The following is a 21,019-nucleotide window of genomic DNA, read 5'->3' on the forward strand; positions in this document are numbered from 1 at the left end:
AATTTATTTCCTCACAGTTCTGGAGGCTAGAAGTTTGAGATCAAGGTGTCATCAGGATTGGTTTCTTCTAAGGCCTCGCTCCTTGGCTTGTAGATGGCCATCTTCCTCCAGTGTCTTCATACAATCGTTCCTTTGTGTGTGTCTGTGTCCTAATCTCTTCTTATAAGGACAGTAGTCATATTGGATTAGGGTCCACCCACACGGGTTTGTCTTTTTATTGTTGAATTATAGGAGTTCTTTATATATTCTGGGTGCTATACTCTTATTAGATAATGATTCACAAATATTTTCTCCTATTCTGTGGGGTTTTTTTACTCCTTTACTTCTTGTAAATCTTAACTCAAATGTTATCAGCTCAGTGAGACCCTTTTTAACCATCTAACCTTGAATCTCCACCTACCTACCCCCAAACACACATTCCCTCTCCCTGCTTTATTTTTCTTCCTAGCATTTATCACCAACAAACATTTCTATATGTATGTTGTAAATTATGATGATGATTTTATTATTATTGTTATTATTGTCTTTATTACATTTCTTGTTTATTGTCTGTTTTCTTCAACTAGAATATGGGGGATTTTGATTTCTATTGCTCATTGCTCTTTACGTAGCACCTAGAACAGGCCTGTAGGCCTTTAATAAAAGTTTATTGAGGGCTTCCCTGGTGGCTCAGTGGTTGAGAGTCCACCTGCCGATGCAGGGGACACGGGTTCGTACCCCGGTCCGGGAAGATCCCGCGTGCCGCGGAGCGGCTGGGCCCGTGAGCCATGGCTGCTGAGCCTGCGCGTCCGGAGCCTGTGCTCCGCAACGGGAGAGGCCACAACAGTGAGAGGCCCGCGTACCACAAAAAAAAAAAAAAAAAGTTTATTGAATAAAAAGGAATGAATTTAACACATAACAGTGCCGGGTTTTTTTTTAATTGGGGAAATATAGCACACATACAGAAAAAGAGCACAGTAATTTGTCAAAAAAAAAAAGAACACCCTTTTACCTACCACCAAGATCAAGAAATAAGTTATTGCCTAATTTATAATAACAGTCAATAATAAGAAGAAATCAGAAGCCTCTCTTATGCCTCCTCCCAATTACTGCCTCCTTTCTGCACTCACCCGGAGGTGATCAGTATTTTGGTATTTCTGGTAGTATTTTTGTTGCTTTACTTTATACTTTTACCACCTAAGCATTTGTCTCTAAAACCTTTTCTGTTATTTTTTTAAATATTCATATGCATGCAGTTAATCATACATGTTCTTCTGTGCCCCCCGCCCCGATGTTCAACTTTATTTTGTTAGTCATGCATGATACTGTATTTGGCTGTAGTTTATTTTCATGTCTGTATAACATTCCATTGTATTACTATACTACAACTTACTTACATATTCTTCTGTTGAAAGAAATTTTGGTTACTTCCATTTTTAGCTCTTTTGAATCATAATACTATCAATATTCTTGTACCTATGTCATGGTGCCCAAATGTGTACATTTCTACTGAGCTCAATATTAATACCTAGCAGTGAATTTCTGGGTCATAGGGTGTGTATATATTCAGCTTTAGTAAATAATGCCAGACAAGTTTCCAGGGTAGTTAGAAAATTTTCACCCCTTCCAGCATATATTTTCATATGTTTTTGTTTGGACATCCTTTTCTGGGAAGTGCCTGTTCAAGTCTCTTGTTTTTTTTTTTTTTCAAATCAGATCAAGACTGTCAGTCCAGGGTACTCATGGGCAATCTGGATGCACCCCTTTCAGCTGGGGGAACTGCCAGGAACCCTACCAAGAAAGGTAGAAAAGGGCTGTTCCTAATTATTCTCCCCCACCCCCAACCCTTGTGTTCCACCACCAGCCAGGCTTCCAGATCATTCCCATTGGCTAGAGTCCCTTTTAACAATCAAATCTGGCATCTGAGGGTCTCCTGATGGTGTCCTCCTTCTCCCCAGCCAAATGCTACCACCCAGGTGGCTTTTTTTTATTATTATTGAGATATAATTGACATAAAATGGTATTAGTTTTAGGTGTACAACATAATGATTTGAACCTTTCCATACATTTTCTGAAGAGTAAACAATGAAGTTTAAAGAGTTGATTCTCATTTGATAAGCAGATTTGTCACTTTTGGTTATATTCTCAAGGAAATCTAGGAGTGTGCTTTCCTCCCAAAAATGCTGGAGTCCCAGGGGAGATTTTGATCAGGTCTACTCCTAATATTTATGGGACCTGAAGAAAGAGTAAAAATGGAGGCCATCATCCATTCTAAATTTAAAGTCATAAATAAAGTTACCAAACTGTTAAATGAAACGTGAACTGTACTTTTTTCTTGATAAGGTACTTTTGTACAATGTCCTGGAAGGCCAGATTTGGGTTTAAGATTCTTAGACTCTGTGGGGTTGCATGTCAGAACATGACAATGTGGGAAGTTGTCCCCTGGCCAGCACCCCCCTTTCCTTTTTTTTTTTTTGCGGTATGCGGGCCGTTCACTGTTGTGGCCTTTCCCGCTGCGGAGCACAGGCTCCGGACGCGCAGGCTCAGCAGCCATGGCTCACGGGCCCAGCCGCTCCGCGGCATGTGGGATCCTCCCGGACCGGGGCACAAACCCGCGTCCCCTGCATCGGCAGACGGACTCTCAACCACTGCGCCACCAGGGAAGCCCCCCCCTTTCCTTTTTATCCTACACATCTAAGCTCCATCCTTACTTCCCTAAACCTAAAAAACAACTGCCACTGGCCACCCCTTAGGTAAACATAGATTCTCAAAATTTGGGATAATCTCTCTACACATAGACATGAAACACTTAAAACCACTCCCATACTCTTCCATATTCTCATGGTCTTCTCTAAGTCATTGTGAGTTGAATGGGAAATGATAATGATAATAGCTACCCATTATTATGTCAAGCATAAGAAATTTTATGTCAGGTATCAGTTTTTTTCCTTCGTGGGGCTAAGTATTTCAGTAAAGTAAGACTAAATTTAGTTGACCTTTGAACAACACAGGTTTGAACTGCACAGGTCAATTTATACTTGGATTTTTGTCAATAAATACTGTGGCCCTGCTTCATCCACGGTTGTCTGAATCTACGGATTCGGAACCACAGATCTGGAGGGGCATTTATGGGACTTCATCCGGAAAATTTAGTATCCACAGCAGGTCCTGGAACCAGTCTCCCGCAGATACTGAGGGATTACTATTATGGATGGATGGATAGGTGTATGTGTGTGTGTGCCTGTGTGTGTAAAATAAACATATCCATATATATGCACACACTCATGCGCACACACACATTATTTTAGCTATTGTTATTTTAAGAAGTATTTTTTTAAAGTTACCTTCCTTCCCTTTCCTCAGGGTAGCATTTTAGAAAACACTACCCTGAAAGAAAGCAAAGCAAAGTACAGGAAACAAGAGCCTAGCTTGGCTGCTACCTCTAGGGGTACATCAAATGAGCTGTTCACATACTGATTCAGTCTTCAGTCTCTCCTAACTTTCGGCTGGGGAGGGGGTGGTAAAGAAATGAACTTGCTTTGCTTTTCCCTAGGGTTAACCTAGGTTTATCATTCCCCTTTAACTGCTGGAAGGAAATATAGCACTGCTAGATAATGCCAATTCAGCCTTTGGAGGTTTCAGGATATGTGCCAGTTAACCAACTGATTCTTCTAATATGATTTGAAAAATTCATAGTTCTTTTTTTTATCATTCATAAACGATAAGGCTTTAAAGCCGGTATTCATTTTGAAACTTACATGGGTGTATAAGAGAAAACAAAGAAAGGAATTGGAGCCTATGTGCTTAGGCTTCATGGAAAGGGAGGTGCCGTTCCTGAGCAGAGCCCCACTGACTCTCCTAAAATTAGGAGAAAACTTGTTTTGAAAATGTTGGCTTTGTGAATGGAAATGGAAATCATTAAAACAAATAAAACAAAAAAAGTGAGCACAGAAACTGAGAAATAGAATTAATACAGTGTTGGAAATGACCATAGGCAATTAAGTGCATGAATCAATGTCTGTTTGCAGCAGTTTTCCACTTCTTCAATTCATGGTGCCTGTTGTATGTCACGTGAGCATGACAGTATGGTCAGAGCGGGTGATACATTCTTGGTATTCTCTCCCCATTAACTTTCACTTCCCAAAGGTACGTTGAGTAAAATAAACATGTTTGAACAATTTTCAGAAACAGTGTTTCCTCAGTTTACAAAATCAACCAAAAGCGGATTGGGGTGGGTTGGGTTAATGTCGCACTTTACTGCACTATCATGCACACGTACACAATATTACTTAGCATCTGTAGCATCCATAACGATTTCTCTATTGCATTTGAGGTGAAAGGAATGAGCAGGTTTAAGTCCCAGCTTTGAAGCTGTTGTGTTGTTAACTTGTGCTGAGTCTGTACATTACAAAAGGTAACAATCTCAGCATGTTAAGATCATAACTGTTAGATTAATGCTTGGAGGCAGCAGCTGTGCTGATGTGAGGCATTAATGGCTGGATGAGTTCAATCAGATATGCTGCCTCCAGTGTCTTTGTGTAATGGTATTTACTAGATTTCAAATGGACTGCTGAGAAAGATGAAATAAAATCTCATGTATTATCTCTGTCTTGAAAAAATACGTAATGAAATTGTTCTCTTGTTGGAATATATTTTATTAACCTCTGTGGAGTCAACTTAAAGAACAGATGCCCCTATAGAGTTGAAACCTTTTGCTAAAGTGGAGTGTTAGTAAATGTATTTTTGAGTTCTTGGAACAGTGGGGTTGAGTAGAGGAGGTAAGTTTGGTTTGTTTGTTTTTTTTAAACCACTCAGAATAATATGGCATATTCTGAGGCTAATTGGAGAGGGAAAAAAAATGCAATGTAAATTGTACACAACTAAACTTTTTTCTTTCTTTCTTTTTTCTTTACAGAGCCTGAAGAAAGTTCTTGTGGAATTCAGTCACAAGGAATTGTTTGATTTCTATAACAAGGTCTGTATTTTTTAAATAATTTCTGGTAATGTAGGGTTTTTCACATTGTTTCCTCCACTTTATGAATTCTTATTTTTAAATGCCCATTACAGAGCTGAGTTCTTTAAACTTCCCTTATAAACATCTTATGTTTCACAGTAGGAAGCACTGCCAAGATGAAGAGAATCTGACAAACTAAATCAGGAAGAGAGTGGATATGGTTTTAATTAAAGCAGTAGGATTGTTGTTTTAATGTAAAGCATTAAATAATAAACTGTGTGGTACCTAGCCACACTGGCACTTTAGAGATAGGTAATGTTAAATATTTTAATTTCTGGGCCCAAGGGAAAAGGCAGATACCAGGCCTTTAAAGATTTATCTTTGAGGATATTTCGTGTTTCTTTGTAAATACTGATTTTGTAATCAAGGAAAATGCACTGCCCCCCTACCACCCTCCCCCCTTTAGAAATCTAAAATGAAAGAGCTGGGTGCATTTTAAACAGTACTATTTAGAAATCCTCTTTTACAAATTTGAAAACAGATAGCAAGCTTGAATTCTAATATCCACATAAAAAGAAAAATTTTCTAAGTGGTATATTTATTGCTTATGTGAGTACATTTAAAATACATAGTTACCAGTTACATTCTTTTCTTTCATTTGCATGTTTCTAAACAACACTTCATATGAATTTCTCTCCCTTCACCAACTTTCTCTTTTTTTTTTTGTCTTTGTAAATAGCTAGAGACCATACAAGCACAGCTGGATTCCCTTACATGATGTTCTCAAAGACTGGTTTCTCTATCACACTCCTGCCACCTCATTGTTTTGCATTGAAGATAAACTGCCAGGTTGTTTTCTGAAGGATTCATTAGCTTTCTTCATGTAAATTATACGGTTTATTGCTTCTTATACAATAACAGCCAAGGAAGATCATTGTTTTGAGTACTGGAGTTCTAATATACATTCTCCAGTTCTGTGAGCCAACAGCAAGCAATTGTTAAGAACATTTTTGTTTTAAGGGGAACAAAAGTGAATATCATATTGTTTTTACTGTCCTATTTTTGCTTTATTGCCTGACCTGTTTATTTTTTACATACTTGATGATACTTCTATGTATCAAGAAGGGTCCATGGATACAAGGTGTAATATGTACCTTAGAACACAGAACTTCTTTAATTACATTAATAAAAATAAGAAAGTAGCCACAGTCAATTAAATACATTATGGCATTTGTTTCCTTTAATATAATGAGTGTATTTTGCTTGGGAAATAATATAGGAAAGAAATTTTAAATAGAGCTAGTACTAGTACATCAGCCAACTCCAGTATGAGCATCTCTGTGCACTTTCATTTTTTCTCTGAGTTTAATGATTTAATAACAGTTCAGGTTTTTGTGTGCTTTTTTTTGTACTGAAAATTAATAATGATTCATTTCAAGGTGTGGGAGAAAAATTTTAAAACAGAATGTAAAACAAATTTTATGTTCTCTTTTTGTAAATATGTTAATTTCAGCCAAGAAGATTTTTATGTCTTAGAATTAGTTGAACTGAAGTGCACAGTATTTTATGCTATAGATCTATATAAATGGGAGTATGGTTGCCTACAGAAAATAATATCAGTTGAATTTTTATGAATGAAATGTCTGCACTATATTATTTCCAGCGAGAAAGACAGAGTGAGGGAGGAAAGGAGAGAAAGGGAGAGGGGAGGGGGGGAGAAAATGAGAGAGAGAGAACAGAGAGAGACAGAGAGATTCAAATATGACTTCACGTGAAAGAATTTGATTTCAGAAATATCCTATAGTTAAACAGAACCACTGGATTTAAATCACATTCTTTATATGAGGTATCTGAGTAATATGAATGTTAAATGTCTCCCAAATAAATGTTTAGTATATGGAATTTATGCCCTTACTTATTTATATGTGTGCTTTTATGTTGTTGCTTAGAAGGATTAGGTGTTTGGATTATTTCAGAATGTAAGTATTATAGTGGCTGTCCATACTTGGTTGATTTGAAAAGTTTTTAAACTCAAACTTCCATTGATAGGATATCTAGAAGACGTGTTTATAGTATAATGGGATTTGTTTCCATATGTAGCTTGTGGGATCTATCTTATATTTTTACGCTCTGTTCTGCTGGGCCCCAGAGGAAAGTACCTGACTACTGTAAACATTTTGGTAAATATTCTTTCAGACTTCTTATCTACAAATAAACATACATCATTTCAAGTTGAATTTGTTGGGCCTTCCCAACAGTGACCATATGAATAGGTAGAAGTTTTCATTGGTTTGATGCCAACTTAACTCCCAGTGTACGTATCTAAGTTAAATGTGACACTTCATGATGAAATTTCCTATTTGTAGCTTAAAATAGTGGTAAATAGTTTTCTCTCCATCCGTCTAGTTCAGGAAAGTCTGACCAAAGGCATTGAAGGAAGGACAAGTAAGTAGTAGGTCTAATTCTAACTAAGAACATAATTATTCCTGAAATATATTTAATTCCAGATAATTTTATTTCTTAAGCTACCACCATTGTTATGATACACAAGTAAAAGAAGATATCATTCCCAAAGATTATTAAGGTGTGTGTTACATTTTCATAGAAATAAGGTGGGTGGAGCCATAAGTGGGAACTGAAACCTACTGTCTTAGCAAATAAACATGTTTTGTATGAGTGCTTATCATGAGGATTGAATAAAAATATAAATTACTTGTTAGAAAGGAGTACTACAAATAATATTTGCAATTCTCCAATTATTAAATATGATTATTTTTAAGTAGGAAACACCAAAAAAATCATAAAGGAGTAACCTAAAATCATAGACTCTCAACATCCAGAAACAACCGTTAATGACATTTTGGTAGATTTTATTGAAGGTTTTTTTGTTTTTTTTCCTATTCATATATCTTTCTCTCCTATCTTTAAGTAGTCCTTCATTTGAATGAGTTACACTTTATTTATTCAATCTGTTGTTGGACATTTAGACTATTTCCAGTTTTTTAAAATACTAAAGAACTCAACTGGTAAAGATCATTATAAATAAACCCTAAACCACATTTCTCATTACCTTACTAATATAGGTTCCCAGCAGTAGGATTATTATGCCAAAAGTATGAAGATTTATTTTCTGTTTTTACTTTTTTTTTTTGCGGTACGCGGGCCTCTCACTGCTGTGACCTCTCCCGTTGCGGAGCGCAGGCTCCGGACGCGCAGGCTCAGCAGCCATGGCTCACGGGCCTGGCCGCTCCGCAGCATGTGGGATCTTCCCAGACCGGGGCACGAACCCGTGTCCCTTGCATCGGCAGGCAGACTCTCAAACACTGCGCCACCAGGGAAGCCCTCTGTTTTTACTTTTAATGGGATTTTATTATAAATATAAAATTGCCTATATTTTTTAAAAAGTGTTTTTAAAAAAGTCTATTTTGCTCTCTTACTCCCTAGAAATACCTAACTAACTAGTTAGAAACATTTGGTTTATATCTTTTCAGATATCTCATGTAAATTCAAACACACACACACCTCTCTTTGTATATGTTTTTATTTATTTACATTTATTTTTTATTTTGGTTGCGCTGGGTCTTAGTTGGGGCAGGCAGGCTGCTCCTTAGTTGCAGCACATGGCCTCCTTAGTTGTGGCTGGTGGGCTCCTTAGTTGTGGCATGTGAGCTCCTTAGTTGTAGCATGCGAGCTCTTAGTTGCGGCATGCACGTGGGATCTAGATCCCTGACCAGGGATTGAACCCAGGCCCCCTGCATTGGGAGTGCAGAGTCTTAACCACTGTGCCACCAGGGCAGTCCCTATTTACGTTTATTTTAAGGCCATTTTTGCATATTGATAAATTGTTTTCTCAAAGGTTCATAACAGTTTATACTCTTACCAACAATAAATGAGAACTCACCTGCCTCAAGCCAGCTTCATCACCCTCTTCCTCCTACTGTACATTTTATTCTCAACATTTTTTAAAATCTAGGAATGGGTTTGGGAAGAGTGTGGAGTGAGAGTGGGTTGGAGATTGAAGCATCACTAATTACTTGGGATATGTTATGTTGATAATTCCAGAGGGATAGAAGAGAAAAATTTCTTCTAAAATCAGCAAATGTGAAAAACAGTTGCACAGTGTTTAAGCGTAAAAGCACTGAAGTCAAACATTTACTTCCTCAACAAATATTCAGTAACTGCCTATAGTGCCAGGAACTGTGTGTATGCTAGACATTATGTTAACAGTGATGAGCAAAATTAATATAGTTCTTGGCGTCTTGAAGTGTAATGTGTTAGTCAGTTAAAAAACAAGCAAAATGTAACAACCTAATTGGGAAAAGAATTTGAAAAAGAATAGATACATGTATAACTGAATCACTTTGTTGTACACCCAAAACTAATACAACATAGTTAATCAACTATACTCCAATGTAAACTGAAAAGTTAGGGGCTTCCCTGGTGGTGGAGTGGTTAAGAATCTGCCTGCCAATTCAGGGGATACAGGTTCAAGCCCTGGTCCGGGAAGATCCCACATGCCACGGAGCAACTAAGCCCGTGCGCCACAACTATTGAGCCTGCGCTCTAGGGCCTGCGAGCCACAACTGCTGAGCCCGCGTGCCACAACTACTGAAGCCTGCGTGCCTAGAGCCCGTGCTCTGCAACAAGAGAAGCCACTGCAATGAGAGGCCCGCGCACCACAACGAAGAGTAGCCCCCGCTCGCCGCAACTAGAGAAAGCCCATGTGCAGCAACGAGGACCCAACACAGCCAAAAGTAAATAAAATAAAATAAAGTTTAAAAAAAATGAAAAGTTAAAAAAAAAGCAAAATATAATAAATTGTGAATAAGTATGGGATGAAAAATAATTGGATTCTCTTAAGAGAAAATAAAAGATAGGATGAAACTTAGATGATGCATCAAGGAAAGACTCTCTGAGGAAGTGAGATTTGGGCTGAGTCCTGTAAGATGAGTTAGAATGAGGCAATAGCAGAATACAGTGAAAAGCATTCTAGGTAGAGAGAATGGCCAATGCAGAATCTCAGAGATTGGAAAAGGCTTAGCGCGTTTCAGGAACCAAAGATCAGTGTGGCTAGAGTGTCGTGAACAAGGGAATAGTGGAGTGCTTTTCAATTAGAGAGGTAGCCTGTCACTTCTACCACCTAAATATCTTGCAAATATATCTCTAGGATACTACCTTTTCCAAGCTACCATCATCTTTGCCCTGGACTACCTTGCTTCCTCTAGCCCCCCTTCAGTCCAGTCTCCACACAGAGCTAATATTTTTAAAACATTAATCATATTAATTACACTACCTCCCTGCTTTAAACCCTTCAAAGACTTCCCATTACACTTCAAATAAAATTTAAGTGTCTGGACCCTCAGGAAAGACTAAGAGTCATAAACTAGTTCTGCTGCTTTTTGTGTTGCTTAATTCGCTAAAGTTCAGCTTCCTCATCTTTGTGGTGGGAATAATAATAATCTAAATTACATGGGAGTGTTATGAAGATTAAATGAGGTCATTCATGTTAAACATTTAGCATAATTCCTGATTTGCAATAATCTTGTAAGTGTCAGCTGTCATTTTCATAATCAGTAAGAAAATGACCAGGCTTTCTGTTGAAATTATTCGAGGTAAGGTTTGAATTGAACTAAAATCGGAGAAAGCTTGCTATGAAGCCCCTTCACTTTGAATTTAGTTAGAGTTCCAATAACAGCTCTATTTTATGATAAATAAATTTGAGCATAATGCTCATCTATCCCATTCTTAATTTTTCATTAACAAGGTAATAGGTGTATTATGGGATAGGACCAGAATCAGAAATGCATTTTTCTATGACTGTGTTTCTACAAAGCTCCTCTGGCTCTGAGGATTCTTTTTCTCTAACTCTATTCAATTAATTTTTATCTTTTCTTACCTTAAACAATGGCTTCTACACCTTATTTATTATGCCAGGGGTCTGTAAACTATGTCCTGTGGGCCTAATCCAGCCCACCAGTTGTTCTCATAAAGTTTTATTGGAACACAGCTCTGCTGGACAGACTCCCAATCATCTGTCAAAGGTAATGGAATGTCACTCCCGTGACTTACATTATGTGAAATTCTGTCATGCTACCAAAGTCACTCTGGAGACTTTCTCCCCTCTTGGCTTTGAAGAAGCAAGCTGCCATGTTGTAAGAGGGCCTGTGGACAGAACCACAAGACAAGGAACTACGGGTGGCCTGTAGGTGCTGAGGGCAACCAGTAGCCACCAGGAAGCTGAGGCCCTAAGCACTCTGCCCTACAGCCACAAGGAAATAGATCTGCAAACAACTTGTGTGAGTTTGGAAGTGGATTCTTTCCCAGTCAAGCCTCCAGAAGAGAACACACTCCAACTGACTGTGACTGCAGCCTTGTGAGATCCTATGTGAAGACCCAGACTCCTGACCCATGGTAATTGTGAGATAATAAATGTGTGTTGATTTGAACTTCTGATGTTATAGTCATTTGTTATGTTGTGATAGATAACTAAAACAACAGCCATGTTCTTTCGCTTACTTATAGTCATACAGTCTACGGCTGCTTTTGCACCACAATAGTAGTTGCAAAAGAGAGCATATACCCAGGAAGCCTAAAATATTTACTACCTGGCTCTTTACATGAAACATTTGCAGACCCATTCCTTATTACCGTGCTGCTCTAGGGCACCTCCAGAGGAATATAGCTGTTGGTAGATACATAAATCCGTAAGACAGGTGTGGTATATATTTCTGTAGCATCACCTTTATTTTAATTTTTGCCAGCCACATGGCCATCCAACTGGAAATTATATTTTTCCATGCTCTGTAGCTACTGCAGCCATATGACTAGGTCTCACCAGTGAAATGTGAGTGAAAATTATATTCATCTTCACTTTTCTTTGCCCTTTCTATGACTGAAACATAGATTTGAAGCTAAGTTAGGTTTGACTGAGCAGATAAGGATAATGCCTTAAGGGATAGAGAGCAACAAGATGGAAGGAAGCTGGGTCCTTGATTATCCTCATGGAGCAGTACTGCTGATATGCCCTTGGCAAGCTGCTGCCTCCAGACCCTTACATGAGAAATAAAACATCTTGTTTAATGACTATATTTAGTATCTTTTTAATATAGCAGCGTAGCCTATAGCCTAACTAATATGAGGGTAACATTTTAATTAGCCAGTAATTTAGAGCATGTATATTTTTAAAGAGAGATGAATATTTTACAGCATATAGTTCGAAATACATATAAAAGTCAAAGAGAAAATGGGGAAACGTCAAAAAAAAAAAAAAAAAAAAAAAAACACTGTGCTTGCAGCCTGCGACTTCAGGCTAAACTCTCAGAGCTACTGAGAGGATATATGAATCCCCACCCCCAGTGTTGCTACTTGGAAGGGAAAGTTTAAGAAACCATAGGTGTATGTTGTAAATTTCCCCCAACATGTTTACATACTCTCTTTTCCACTGTTGAGGATGAGGGCCAGGACATTTCTGACTTGTTCAGACTCATTAGTCAGAAGCTGCTCAGGAATTAGAATTTAAGTTTCAAATGAGTCAATTTTGCTTCTCTAAAACTTTGATTTTTGTCATCATTATGCAAATAGTTCTACTCAATACACCAGCCTCATTTAATGCTAAAATTAGAAACACATTAATTTGAGGGATTTTATAGTAAAGCTTAATGGCATTTATAATCTGGGAGAATTTCAAGGATTTTATCATTGCTTCCTTCCCCCTCCCGCCCCCCTTCCCCTGTCATACATACTCTTGAATCTTATTAAAGGTCTTTCGCTTTTGTCTGAAGTGTGAGGTTGTACTAGCTGACCGAGGACCTATGATCCAAATCCAAGTGATGGCTGTTCTCATAGCTTGCTTTGTTTTATTTGAAATAGAAAGTTATTAGTTTTTATTTGAAAAGAAGTAGTCTGCAAAGACAAGAAAGTTGAAGCAGGTCCAGGCTATGTAACGGTAGGTAAGAGGATGCTACAGGATTAGAGAAACTGTTTTAATCTCCAAAGCAGGAAAAATAATGAATATATAATAATGTTCCCTTAGTAAAACTAGAGTTCAGTTATTTTTAGCTGCTTTTAATGAGTACAAAAATCTCATTCTATAAATGACTTGGGTTTTTTTTTTTCAAAACGGATCTGTTTTATTATTTTTTTTACTGAAGTAAAATTGCTGTACAATGTTGTATTAGTTTCTGCTGTACAATGAAGCGAATCAGCTATATGTATACCTATATCCCCTCCCTCTTGGACATCCCTCCCACCCCACCCCCCATCCCACCCATCTAGGTCATCACAGAGCACCGAGCTGGGCTCCCTGTGCTATACAGCAGGTTCCCTCTAGCTATCTATTTTACACATGGTAGTGTATTTATGTCAAGCCTAATCTTCCAATTCGTCCCACCCTCCTGTTCCCCACCAGTGTCCACATGTCTGTTCTCTACGTCTACATCTCTATTCCTGCCCTGAAAATAGGTTCATCTGTACCATTTTTCTAGATTCCACATATATGTGTGAATATACGATATTTGTTTTTCTCTTTCTGACTTACTTCACTCTGTATGCCAGACTCTAGATCCATCCACATCTCTACAAATGACCCAATTTTGTTTCTTTTTATAGCCGAGTAATATTCCATTGTATATATGTACCACATCTTCTTTATCCATTCATCTATTGTAGGACATTTAGGTTGTTTCCATGTCCTGGCTATTGTAAATAGTGCTGCAATAAACATTGGGGTGCATGTGTCCTTTTGAATTATGGTTTTCTCAGGGTATATGCCCAGTAGTGGGATTGCTGGGTCATATGGTAGTTCTATTTTTAGTTTTTTAAGGAACCTCCATACTGTTCTCCATAGTGGCTGTACCAATTTACATTCCCACCAACAGTACAAAAGGGTTCCCTTTTCTCCACACCCTCTCCAGTATTTATTATTTGTAGACTTTTTGATGACGGCCATTCTGACCTGTGTGAGGTGATACTTCGTTGTAGTTTTGATTTGCATTTCTCTAATAATTAGTGATGTTGAGCATCTTTTCATGTGCTTCTTGGCCATCTGTATGTCTTCTTTGGAGAAATGTCTATTTAGGTCTTCTGCCCATGTTTGGATTGGGTTGTTTGTTTTTTTGATATTGAGCTGCATGAGCGTTTGTATATTTTGGAGGTTAATCCTTTGTCCGTTGCTTCATTTGCAAATATTTTCTCCCATTCTGAGGGTTGTCTTTTCATCTTGTTTATGGTTTCCTTTGCTGTGCAAAAGCTTTTATGTTTCATTAGGTCCCATTTGTTTATTTTTATTTTAATTACCCTAGAAGGTGGGTCAAAAAAGATCTTGCTGTGATTTATGTCAAAGAATATTTTTCCTATGTTTTCCTCTAAGAGTTTTATAGTGTCCCGTCTTATATTTAGGTCTTTAATCCATTTTGAGCATATTTTTGTGTATGGTGTTAGGGAGTGTTCTAATTTCATTCTTTTACATGTAGCTGTCCAGTTTTCCCAGCACCACTTATTGAAGAAGCTGTCTTTTAATGGGAGTATGAGAATCTCATTCTATAAATGACTTGGGTTTTTAAATTTTTTTTTTCTTCAAAGGAATCTAGGTAAAGGAAAGAAGGGGAAAGCAATTAATAATATTTTTAATAGTTACATTTATTTCTGAAACTGAGTATTAAAGAACACAATACATCCTTCCTGCATTGTTTAAGGAAAAGTCAATAATAAGGTTTTTCTCATCTTTAATAAATGTAGATTTGCTGTGAGGCGTGGGGCTCAGTGATGTCTCAGGGTCTTTCCCCATGTCTCCTTGCTTCTGAGATAAACAGATTTTCTTTGTGCTCTCTTTCTAGTCCACAGTTCAGATTCTTCCTGCAGGTTCAACCAGGCTACGTATGAACAAAGCAGAAAGCTGTCCCCAGAAACAGGCTGCTCTCACACTTTAGCATTGGAAGGTTCAGTGTTTCTCCCCATCCAGGAATGCAGTTTTGCTTTGGCAGCAGAGCACAGGAATTTTCCAAATGGTCAGAGATAGTAGTGACTCATAGCATCCCAGGCCATGTGCTCCACTTTGCAGTCCAGCCTCTCTGTTACGTGCTGATGTAAGTAGTCCTGTGAACATCGGGGTATTTAAGAAATACTGGCTGAGCGAATTAATGGAGTACATTAATCGTTTCTCTCCCTCTGCTGCTTTTATTTGCACGGTACCATCTGAATTCTTAAAAACAAACAAAACCATCATAAACCTAGATTTCAAATGGCTTTAGGTGATCCACTGGGGAGGATCACCTAAAGTCACTGAACCTTTCATTCACCAATGAAAGGAGAGATATATGAGTAGAATAAAAGCCTGATAACCTGCCAGATTTCTCCTATCCAGAATGCTAGAGCAGGTTCTCCCACTGCTGTGAGGAGATTTATGGTGGTCATGACGTTGACCTAGATATGCTTCTGGTACTGATGCTGCAAAGTCTGAAAAACAATCACACTCCTACCAAATTCGGAGGAGATGTATGTTACAGGGTCAAATGGAATGCTCCAGAAAGGCATTGGCAACATTCTGATATTGAGATGTATGTTAAGTATGGACAGATTTTGTGAGCTCATTACCCAGGTTTTAATTTCCTATTGAAAAATTTGTCTTGATTAAGATACACATACACACACTGCCTACAAAGAGGCTTTCCTTACTGGTGTGGGTAATTCAATGACAAAGTTTTAGAAAGAAGTCTCCCCTTACATGACACAGATTGTTCCAAGTTAGCATGCATATATAGACTGGACAAAAATCTGAAGTTCACATAGATAATGCAAAATGCGTTAAAAAAACACGTGTCCTATCCAGCTCCTCCGTGTGCCCACACACCAGCCCCCCAACAATGACTCACCCATCCCCCCTGCCCCTCCAGTTTGCCCTTCTGACACTGTGGGTGTCCCAAGCCTCCTACGAACAGTGGCATTCCCTCTGCGGCTGGACACATCTGGTCACTGGCTGGAGCTTACTTACCTGCCAGAGAGTTGCTTCCTGCTCTCCCAGTGACTGTAGACCAGCTCTGTCTTGGGAAAACGAACAAATTTCTCTTCCATCCAGTAGACTTCAACTACCTTCTCTAACCAGGTATGAACCCCAGCCTTGAGATGGTGGGGGGATCCCCTTCCAAATTCAGTCTTCCTTGGGCTCTCCCTCAAACCTGTGGTACCCTATAACGTTTTTTGAGAAGTAAAAAATCCTCCTGTAATTAAATAATTACTCCTTATTTCATCAGCTTTCTAAGACTAAATTACATGTGTTCAGGCTTTCCTAAAGAAGCCACGTCTATTTCATAAGCTTCTCTGTGTAGGATTTCAAATAGAGCGTGTTTGTGGGGAGAGGGTGAATGTTTCATAGGGGACGGAATGTTTCTATTTCTTTACCTACTTTCCTACTGTCTCCGTTTCTAGCTCCCTTACATCTTTTAAGGGAGAATGATCTGCTATTCTGTTTGGTTAATTATAAAGTATTGGTTGATGTTTACCGATGAGCAGAGTTCTATAAAAAGCCCACGTTTGTGCAGGGGTGACCCTCTCTTGCACTCCCTGCTTTTGCTCCGTGGGTTGGACTTGCCAGAAGCACCAGGGGAAGAGAGCCTAGCCATCTTTCTCTGCCTCAGAAAAGCATCACTGCTTTAGTTTTGTGCCATGTGGCTGGCAGCGACTAGTGATGGTCCAGAATTTGAGCCGACGCTGATGTGTGTGGGGTAGGAGGGTCCTTCTCAGGCCTTAAGAGTGAACCTCGCACTCTAACCCAGCCTGATCAAGCTCTGAAAGGTAATAATAAAGTGTTACTTTGTTTCTCATTTGCTATCAGTCTTTCTGTATGCAGCTCCCTTGGGGATGTCAAGGGTTGAGGAGTGATTGGCAGGACAAGATTTGGGTGTTTGGAGGTTCTCTAGTCAAGTGCCATTAAATGCAATCACAATTTCTCCTCTGTCCCTTTTCTTAGCAAATCTGTCTTATTTTTCAGTGGTAAACATGTGTAGAGAGCTATGGACAAAAATATCAAAGGCGTCATTCATACCTCAACTGTCAAATGGGCACTGAGTAACAGAAGGCTTTAAAATCAGGGACTGACTCTCTCTGAAGAAAACCAGCTTGACATTCTTAATAACAGAATATACACTTCTGTGAAAGCAGAGGGGAGATGTTGCTAAGTCAGTTTCAAAGGCCACAACAGACCAATGAGACCAGTTCAAGGGAGGATGGAAGTTGACCTCACATTCACCACTTCCTCTGTATTTCTGAGAACTTGAACTTCAGCCTCTCCCTCAAGCTCCTTAGGAAGCTAAAGAGGTATGGAATGTACCTTTGGTAGACTGACATGATTCTGTCTTTTGATCATTTGCTGAATTTGTGGAAGGAAAAAAACGGTCGAAAACTGGCCTTCTCTCTTTCCAGGCTAAGCGTTGACAAAGCAACACAGCTAAGGAGGAAACTGAGAAGAAGAGAGGACGAGATACTAATTGACTGATCAAGTTACCCTTACATGCTCCAGTAACAGATGTCCAAGCCACTTCAGGGCTACCTTTGTGCCTCTTTTTCTAAATGTGTTTAGTTATCTGCAAGTGGGGCTGATTCACATCATATGAAACCCACAGGATTTGCTTCAGGCAGGGGAATGATTGAATTAAAGGCTTCTTCCCATATGTTAGTTTCACCCTGAAGTATTTAACCCATACCAGTGTGAATCAAAAGCAGAGCAAACTGATTTTGCAATGCCAGTTGTTTCTGCCTCAATTAACCACTACCTTGTGCAAATCGATGAAAGTGCTTATTGGCTGAACCTCATCCACATTTAAAATGTGTTATAAGCAGGAGAAAAAAAATTTCTAATTATGTTAGTGACGTTTCGTGTTAAAAAACATGCAACACAGTGCTTGGTGTCAGTTTATTTATCTCTTGTAAAAATAAAATACAGTGTGTGTATGTGAAAAAAAAAAAAACACAAAAAACATGCAACCTTTCAGTTCCGTGCAGGGGGCTCTGAAATGTCCCAGGATACGTTCAGAGTAATTAAACTTGCTTGCCTTTTTCTGCTTCTTCAGGACTGCCGTTGTGGGACAGGAGTGGCCGATGGCAGGAAGTTCCTCTCCCAGACCAATCAGCATGTCCTCAATTTTCATCCCCTCCAGTTGTTCCCAGCTTCCTCCCCATATGAATCTGTAGCAGCCCCAGGGTAGGCAGAGTGGGAGCCGCAGATGACCAGGAGCTTACCCCTCATGCAGAGAGAGACACCTCAGACAGGTTCAGACCTCGGATAGCAGTGCCCACAGTGTCCAGACAGAGCTCTGCTCTATTCTGTGAGGTTTCTGCTTCAAAAATACAATAAATCAATGAGTAAATTAGCAGTTGCTTTGCATGCGTACCCAATTTCTTCATTTATTTTTTTTTTTAAAGGGAGTAATGGAGAAATGAATGGACAAAGGATTGTGTGCATGTGTGTATGCTAAGGTGTTACATTTAACAAAAAGATGGATTTTAGTAACCCTATGGTTATCATATTCATACGGGCAAGACCCTAGCTGGGCAACTCTGCTTTTTCATTCATTCATCTATACATCTGTTTATCCACCAACTGTTTAATAGGCCGGCAAGTGAGGTCCTCTGGAAGCTCCTTGAGTTGATAACACCATAAAGGCATTGCCCCAGGGCCTCAGGAAGAGGCTGATCAGGGGGCCAAGGGGCTCTCCCTACTGACTCCTCTGCAGCTTTCTGGCTGAAAGATGGGGAAATACCAGTGGGGCCCCTTCTGAGGAGCTACGGTCTGTCCCTGCTTGGTCAGACACATCTTTACCTTAAGCTTCAGCTCCTCACTTAATGTGACCATCAGTAAGTAAGTAAAAGAGTACAGGTCTGGTAATAAAGACAGATTAACTGCCTGCTTTGTGCCAGTTCGTGTGCTAGGTGTCAGGGATTCAAAAGAAATAAGACAAGGTCTCATGTCTTCGGCCTTAATACCAGGGGAACATCACGCAGCTTGGAGGGACAGCACGTGGAATACTGAATACAGCTAACAGCCATGCCCATTGGAAACGTGAAGCACTTTACAGTTTACAAAGCCCTTCATACTCCTCGTCTTACTTGATCCTCACAGTATTGTTGTTTAGTAAATTGGACAAGCATTATTTCCATTTTGTAGATGAATAAGCTGAAACGGAGACATCTAAGTCACTTGCCTGAGAGTACACAAGTTGTGCTCAGAATGCTGACACCCGGTTTAAGGCTCTGTTGATGTCCATTTTTGCCTCTTGGCAATAATGGTTGGAATTCCTTCCAGTTCTTCTCCTCTACAGAGAGCACCATGTCAAGCTTTCTCAGTGGAGGGCCCTGGGCAGACAGTACAGGAGGAAGAGGCTTCTGCAGGTCCCACCAGCTGCCCCATTGGTCACCGGTGTAGGGGTGAGGGCATCAGGTGGTGCTCTGCCCCAGCCAGGGCTCCAGAGCACCCAGTCCTCCGCAGCCTTGCAGCCTGGCATGGCCTGGTGAGCACTCTCCCGTGACTCTCCCAACACAGACACTGCGTGTCCTCTCCAGCTCCTCCGTGTGCCCACACAGCGGCCCCCCGACAATGACTCACCCATGCCCCCTGCCCCTCCAGTTTGCCCTTCTGACACTGTGGGTGTCCCAAGCCTCCTACAACAGTGGCATTCCCTCTGCAGCTGGACACATCTGGTCACTGGCTGGAGCTTACTTACCTGCCAGAGAGTTGCTTCCTGCTCTCCCAGTGGCTGTAGACCAGCTCTGTCTTGGGAAAACCAACAAAGTTCTCCTCCATCCAGTAGACTTCAACTACCTTCTCTAACCAGGTATGAACCCCAGCCTTGAGATGGTGGGGGGATCCCCTTCCAAATTCAGTCTTCCTTGGGCTCTCCCTCAAACCTGTGGTACCCTATAACGTTCTCATATCTTAGAGTTACTGTTTTATCACAACTTCATAATTCTTTATGTTAAACTTCCCCTATTTAAATCACTGTTTGGATTCTGTCTCCTGATTGGACCCTGACTGACATACTCACCAACTGTTGGTGTGCGGTCACAGACAAGGTACAGGAAATAGTTAAAGTTTCTAAAGTGTCTTATGGGCTGGATCTTGTCATCTGTCTTTGATCACTGCAAGCACCTGCCTACTTTGATGCCTGACACATAGAAGGTCCTGAATAAGGACTGAGTAACTGAGCACAGTTGAAGTTAATTTGAACACCCCTGTTTGATGGAAGTAATAGCAGCCCACAGAGATGCAGGAAGGAGCCTGAATTTATGTATGCATGTGGTTATCCACTCATTTGTTCAATGAAATTGATCAAATTTCATTTGGGAACACCAGCGTTGGCTCCAAGGGCAGGTCAAACAGCAGCATTGACCCTTAACTGGGAGACCAAGTAAATGGTTGCCTCAAGAGGACAAGATAAAGAACATTCTGGAAGACTGAATGAAAACATGAAAAGACCCAGAAGGAACTAGGGGAATACCAAGTGGTCTAACCACTTGTGAAGCTCAGAGAAGGTAAGTGACTTACCTAAGGCCACAGGGCCCCTTCTTGGTAGAGCCAGGAGCAGAGAGCAGGTCTCATGGTCCTCAGTACAAACCCTTAACCATTGCATTGCATTGCTTCTTCAAGTGGGGCGGGAAGGGGTGGCGATACAAACTGCCATCTCGGGAGATGGGGGGAAATGCCCCGACAATGGTTGTCCCTTCCCTAGTAGCTCAGAAGAGTCTGGGGGATCCAAAAAATTCTGCTCATGCTGTTACCCTTGGAAGAGCAACTAGCAGTCTGTCAAATACGTTGAGTTTGGGGTTTGACTCTCCTCAAGGTAATCGGCCACCTGTTAATCCGCAGCATCCCAGGCTTTTGGGGCAAAGCAAAATGTTCTTCGTCCTACCCTCCTCAAAGCATTACTGAGGTTTCTCTGAGGTGGTCTTACACCCGCACGTAAAGCCTCTCCAACATCTGCTGCTTAATTGTCCTGAAGATCTTCCTTTATCATGTTGGTTTACTTAGCAGGACATTTTGCTATTTCTGATCAGATGTTTGTCCAGGGAACCAAGGTATGGAATCTTTTATTAAGTGAG

At 40.0% G+C, this 21,019-nt stretch overlaps 1 protein-coding gene across 8 annotated transcripts in view; it reads left to right on the forward strand.

The window, feature by feature from the left end:
• The window catches only part of COMMD10 (COMM domain containing 10), a 172,761-nt gene extending 154,479 nt beyond the window's left edge, over nucleotides 1–18,282 (forward strand). For 2 of the 8 annotated variants that reach the window (XM_019940864.3, XM_033853098.2), the window contains exons 6-8: nucleotides 1,696–1,782; nucleotides 4,895–4,954; nucleotides 17,995–18,281. In XM_019940864.3, coding sequence (XP_019796423.1) covers nucleotides 1,696–1,782; nucleotides 4,895–4,954; nucleotides 17,995–18,129 — 282 coding nt within the window. In that variant the 3' untranslated portion in view covers nucleotides 18,130–18,281. Of the gene's footprint in view, nucleotides 1–1,695; nucleotides 1,783–4,894; nucleotides 4,955–5,672; nucleotides 11,380–17,347; nucleotides 17,972–17,994 lie in introns of those variants that run through there. The other 6 variants (XM_033853097.2, XM_073802424.1, XM_019940866.3 and 3 more) reach the window with 6 other exon arrangements.
• The last annotated feature ends 2,737 nt before the right edge of the window (nucleotides 18,283–21,019 follow it).

This window comes from Tursiops truncatus, chromosome 3 (genome assembly GCF_011762595.2).
Source record: "Tursiops truncatus isolate mTurTru1 chromosome 3, mTurTru1.mat.Y, whole genome shotgun sequence".
NCBI classification, from domain to species: Eukaryota; Metazoa; Chordata; class Mammalia; order Artiodactyla; family Delphinidae; genus Tursiops; species Tursiops truncatus.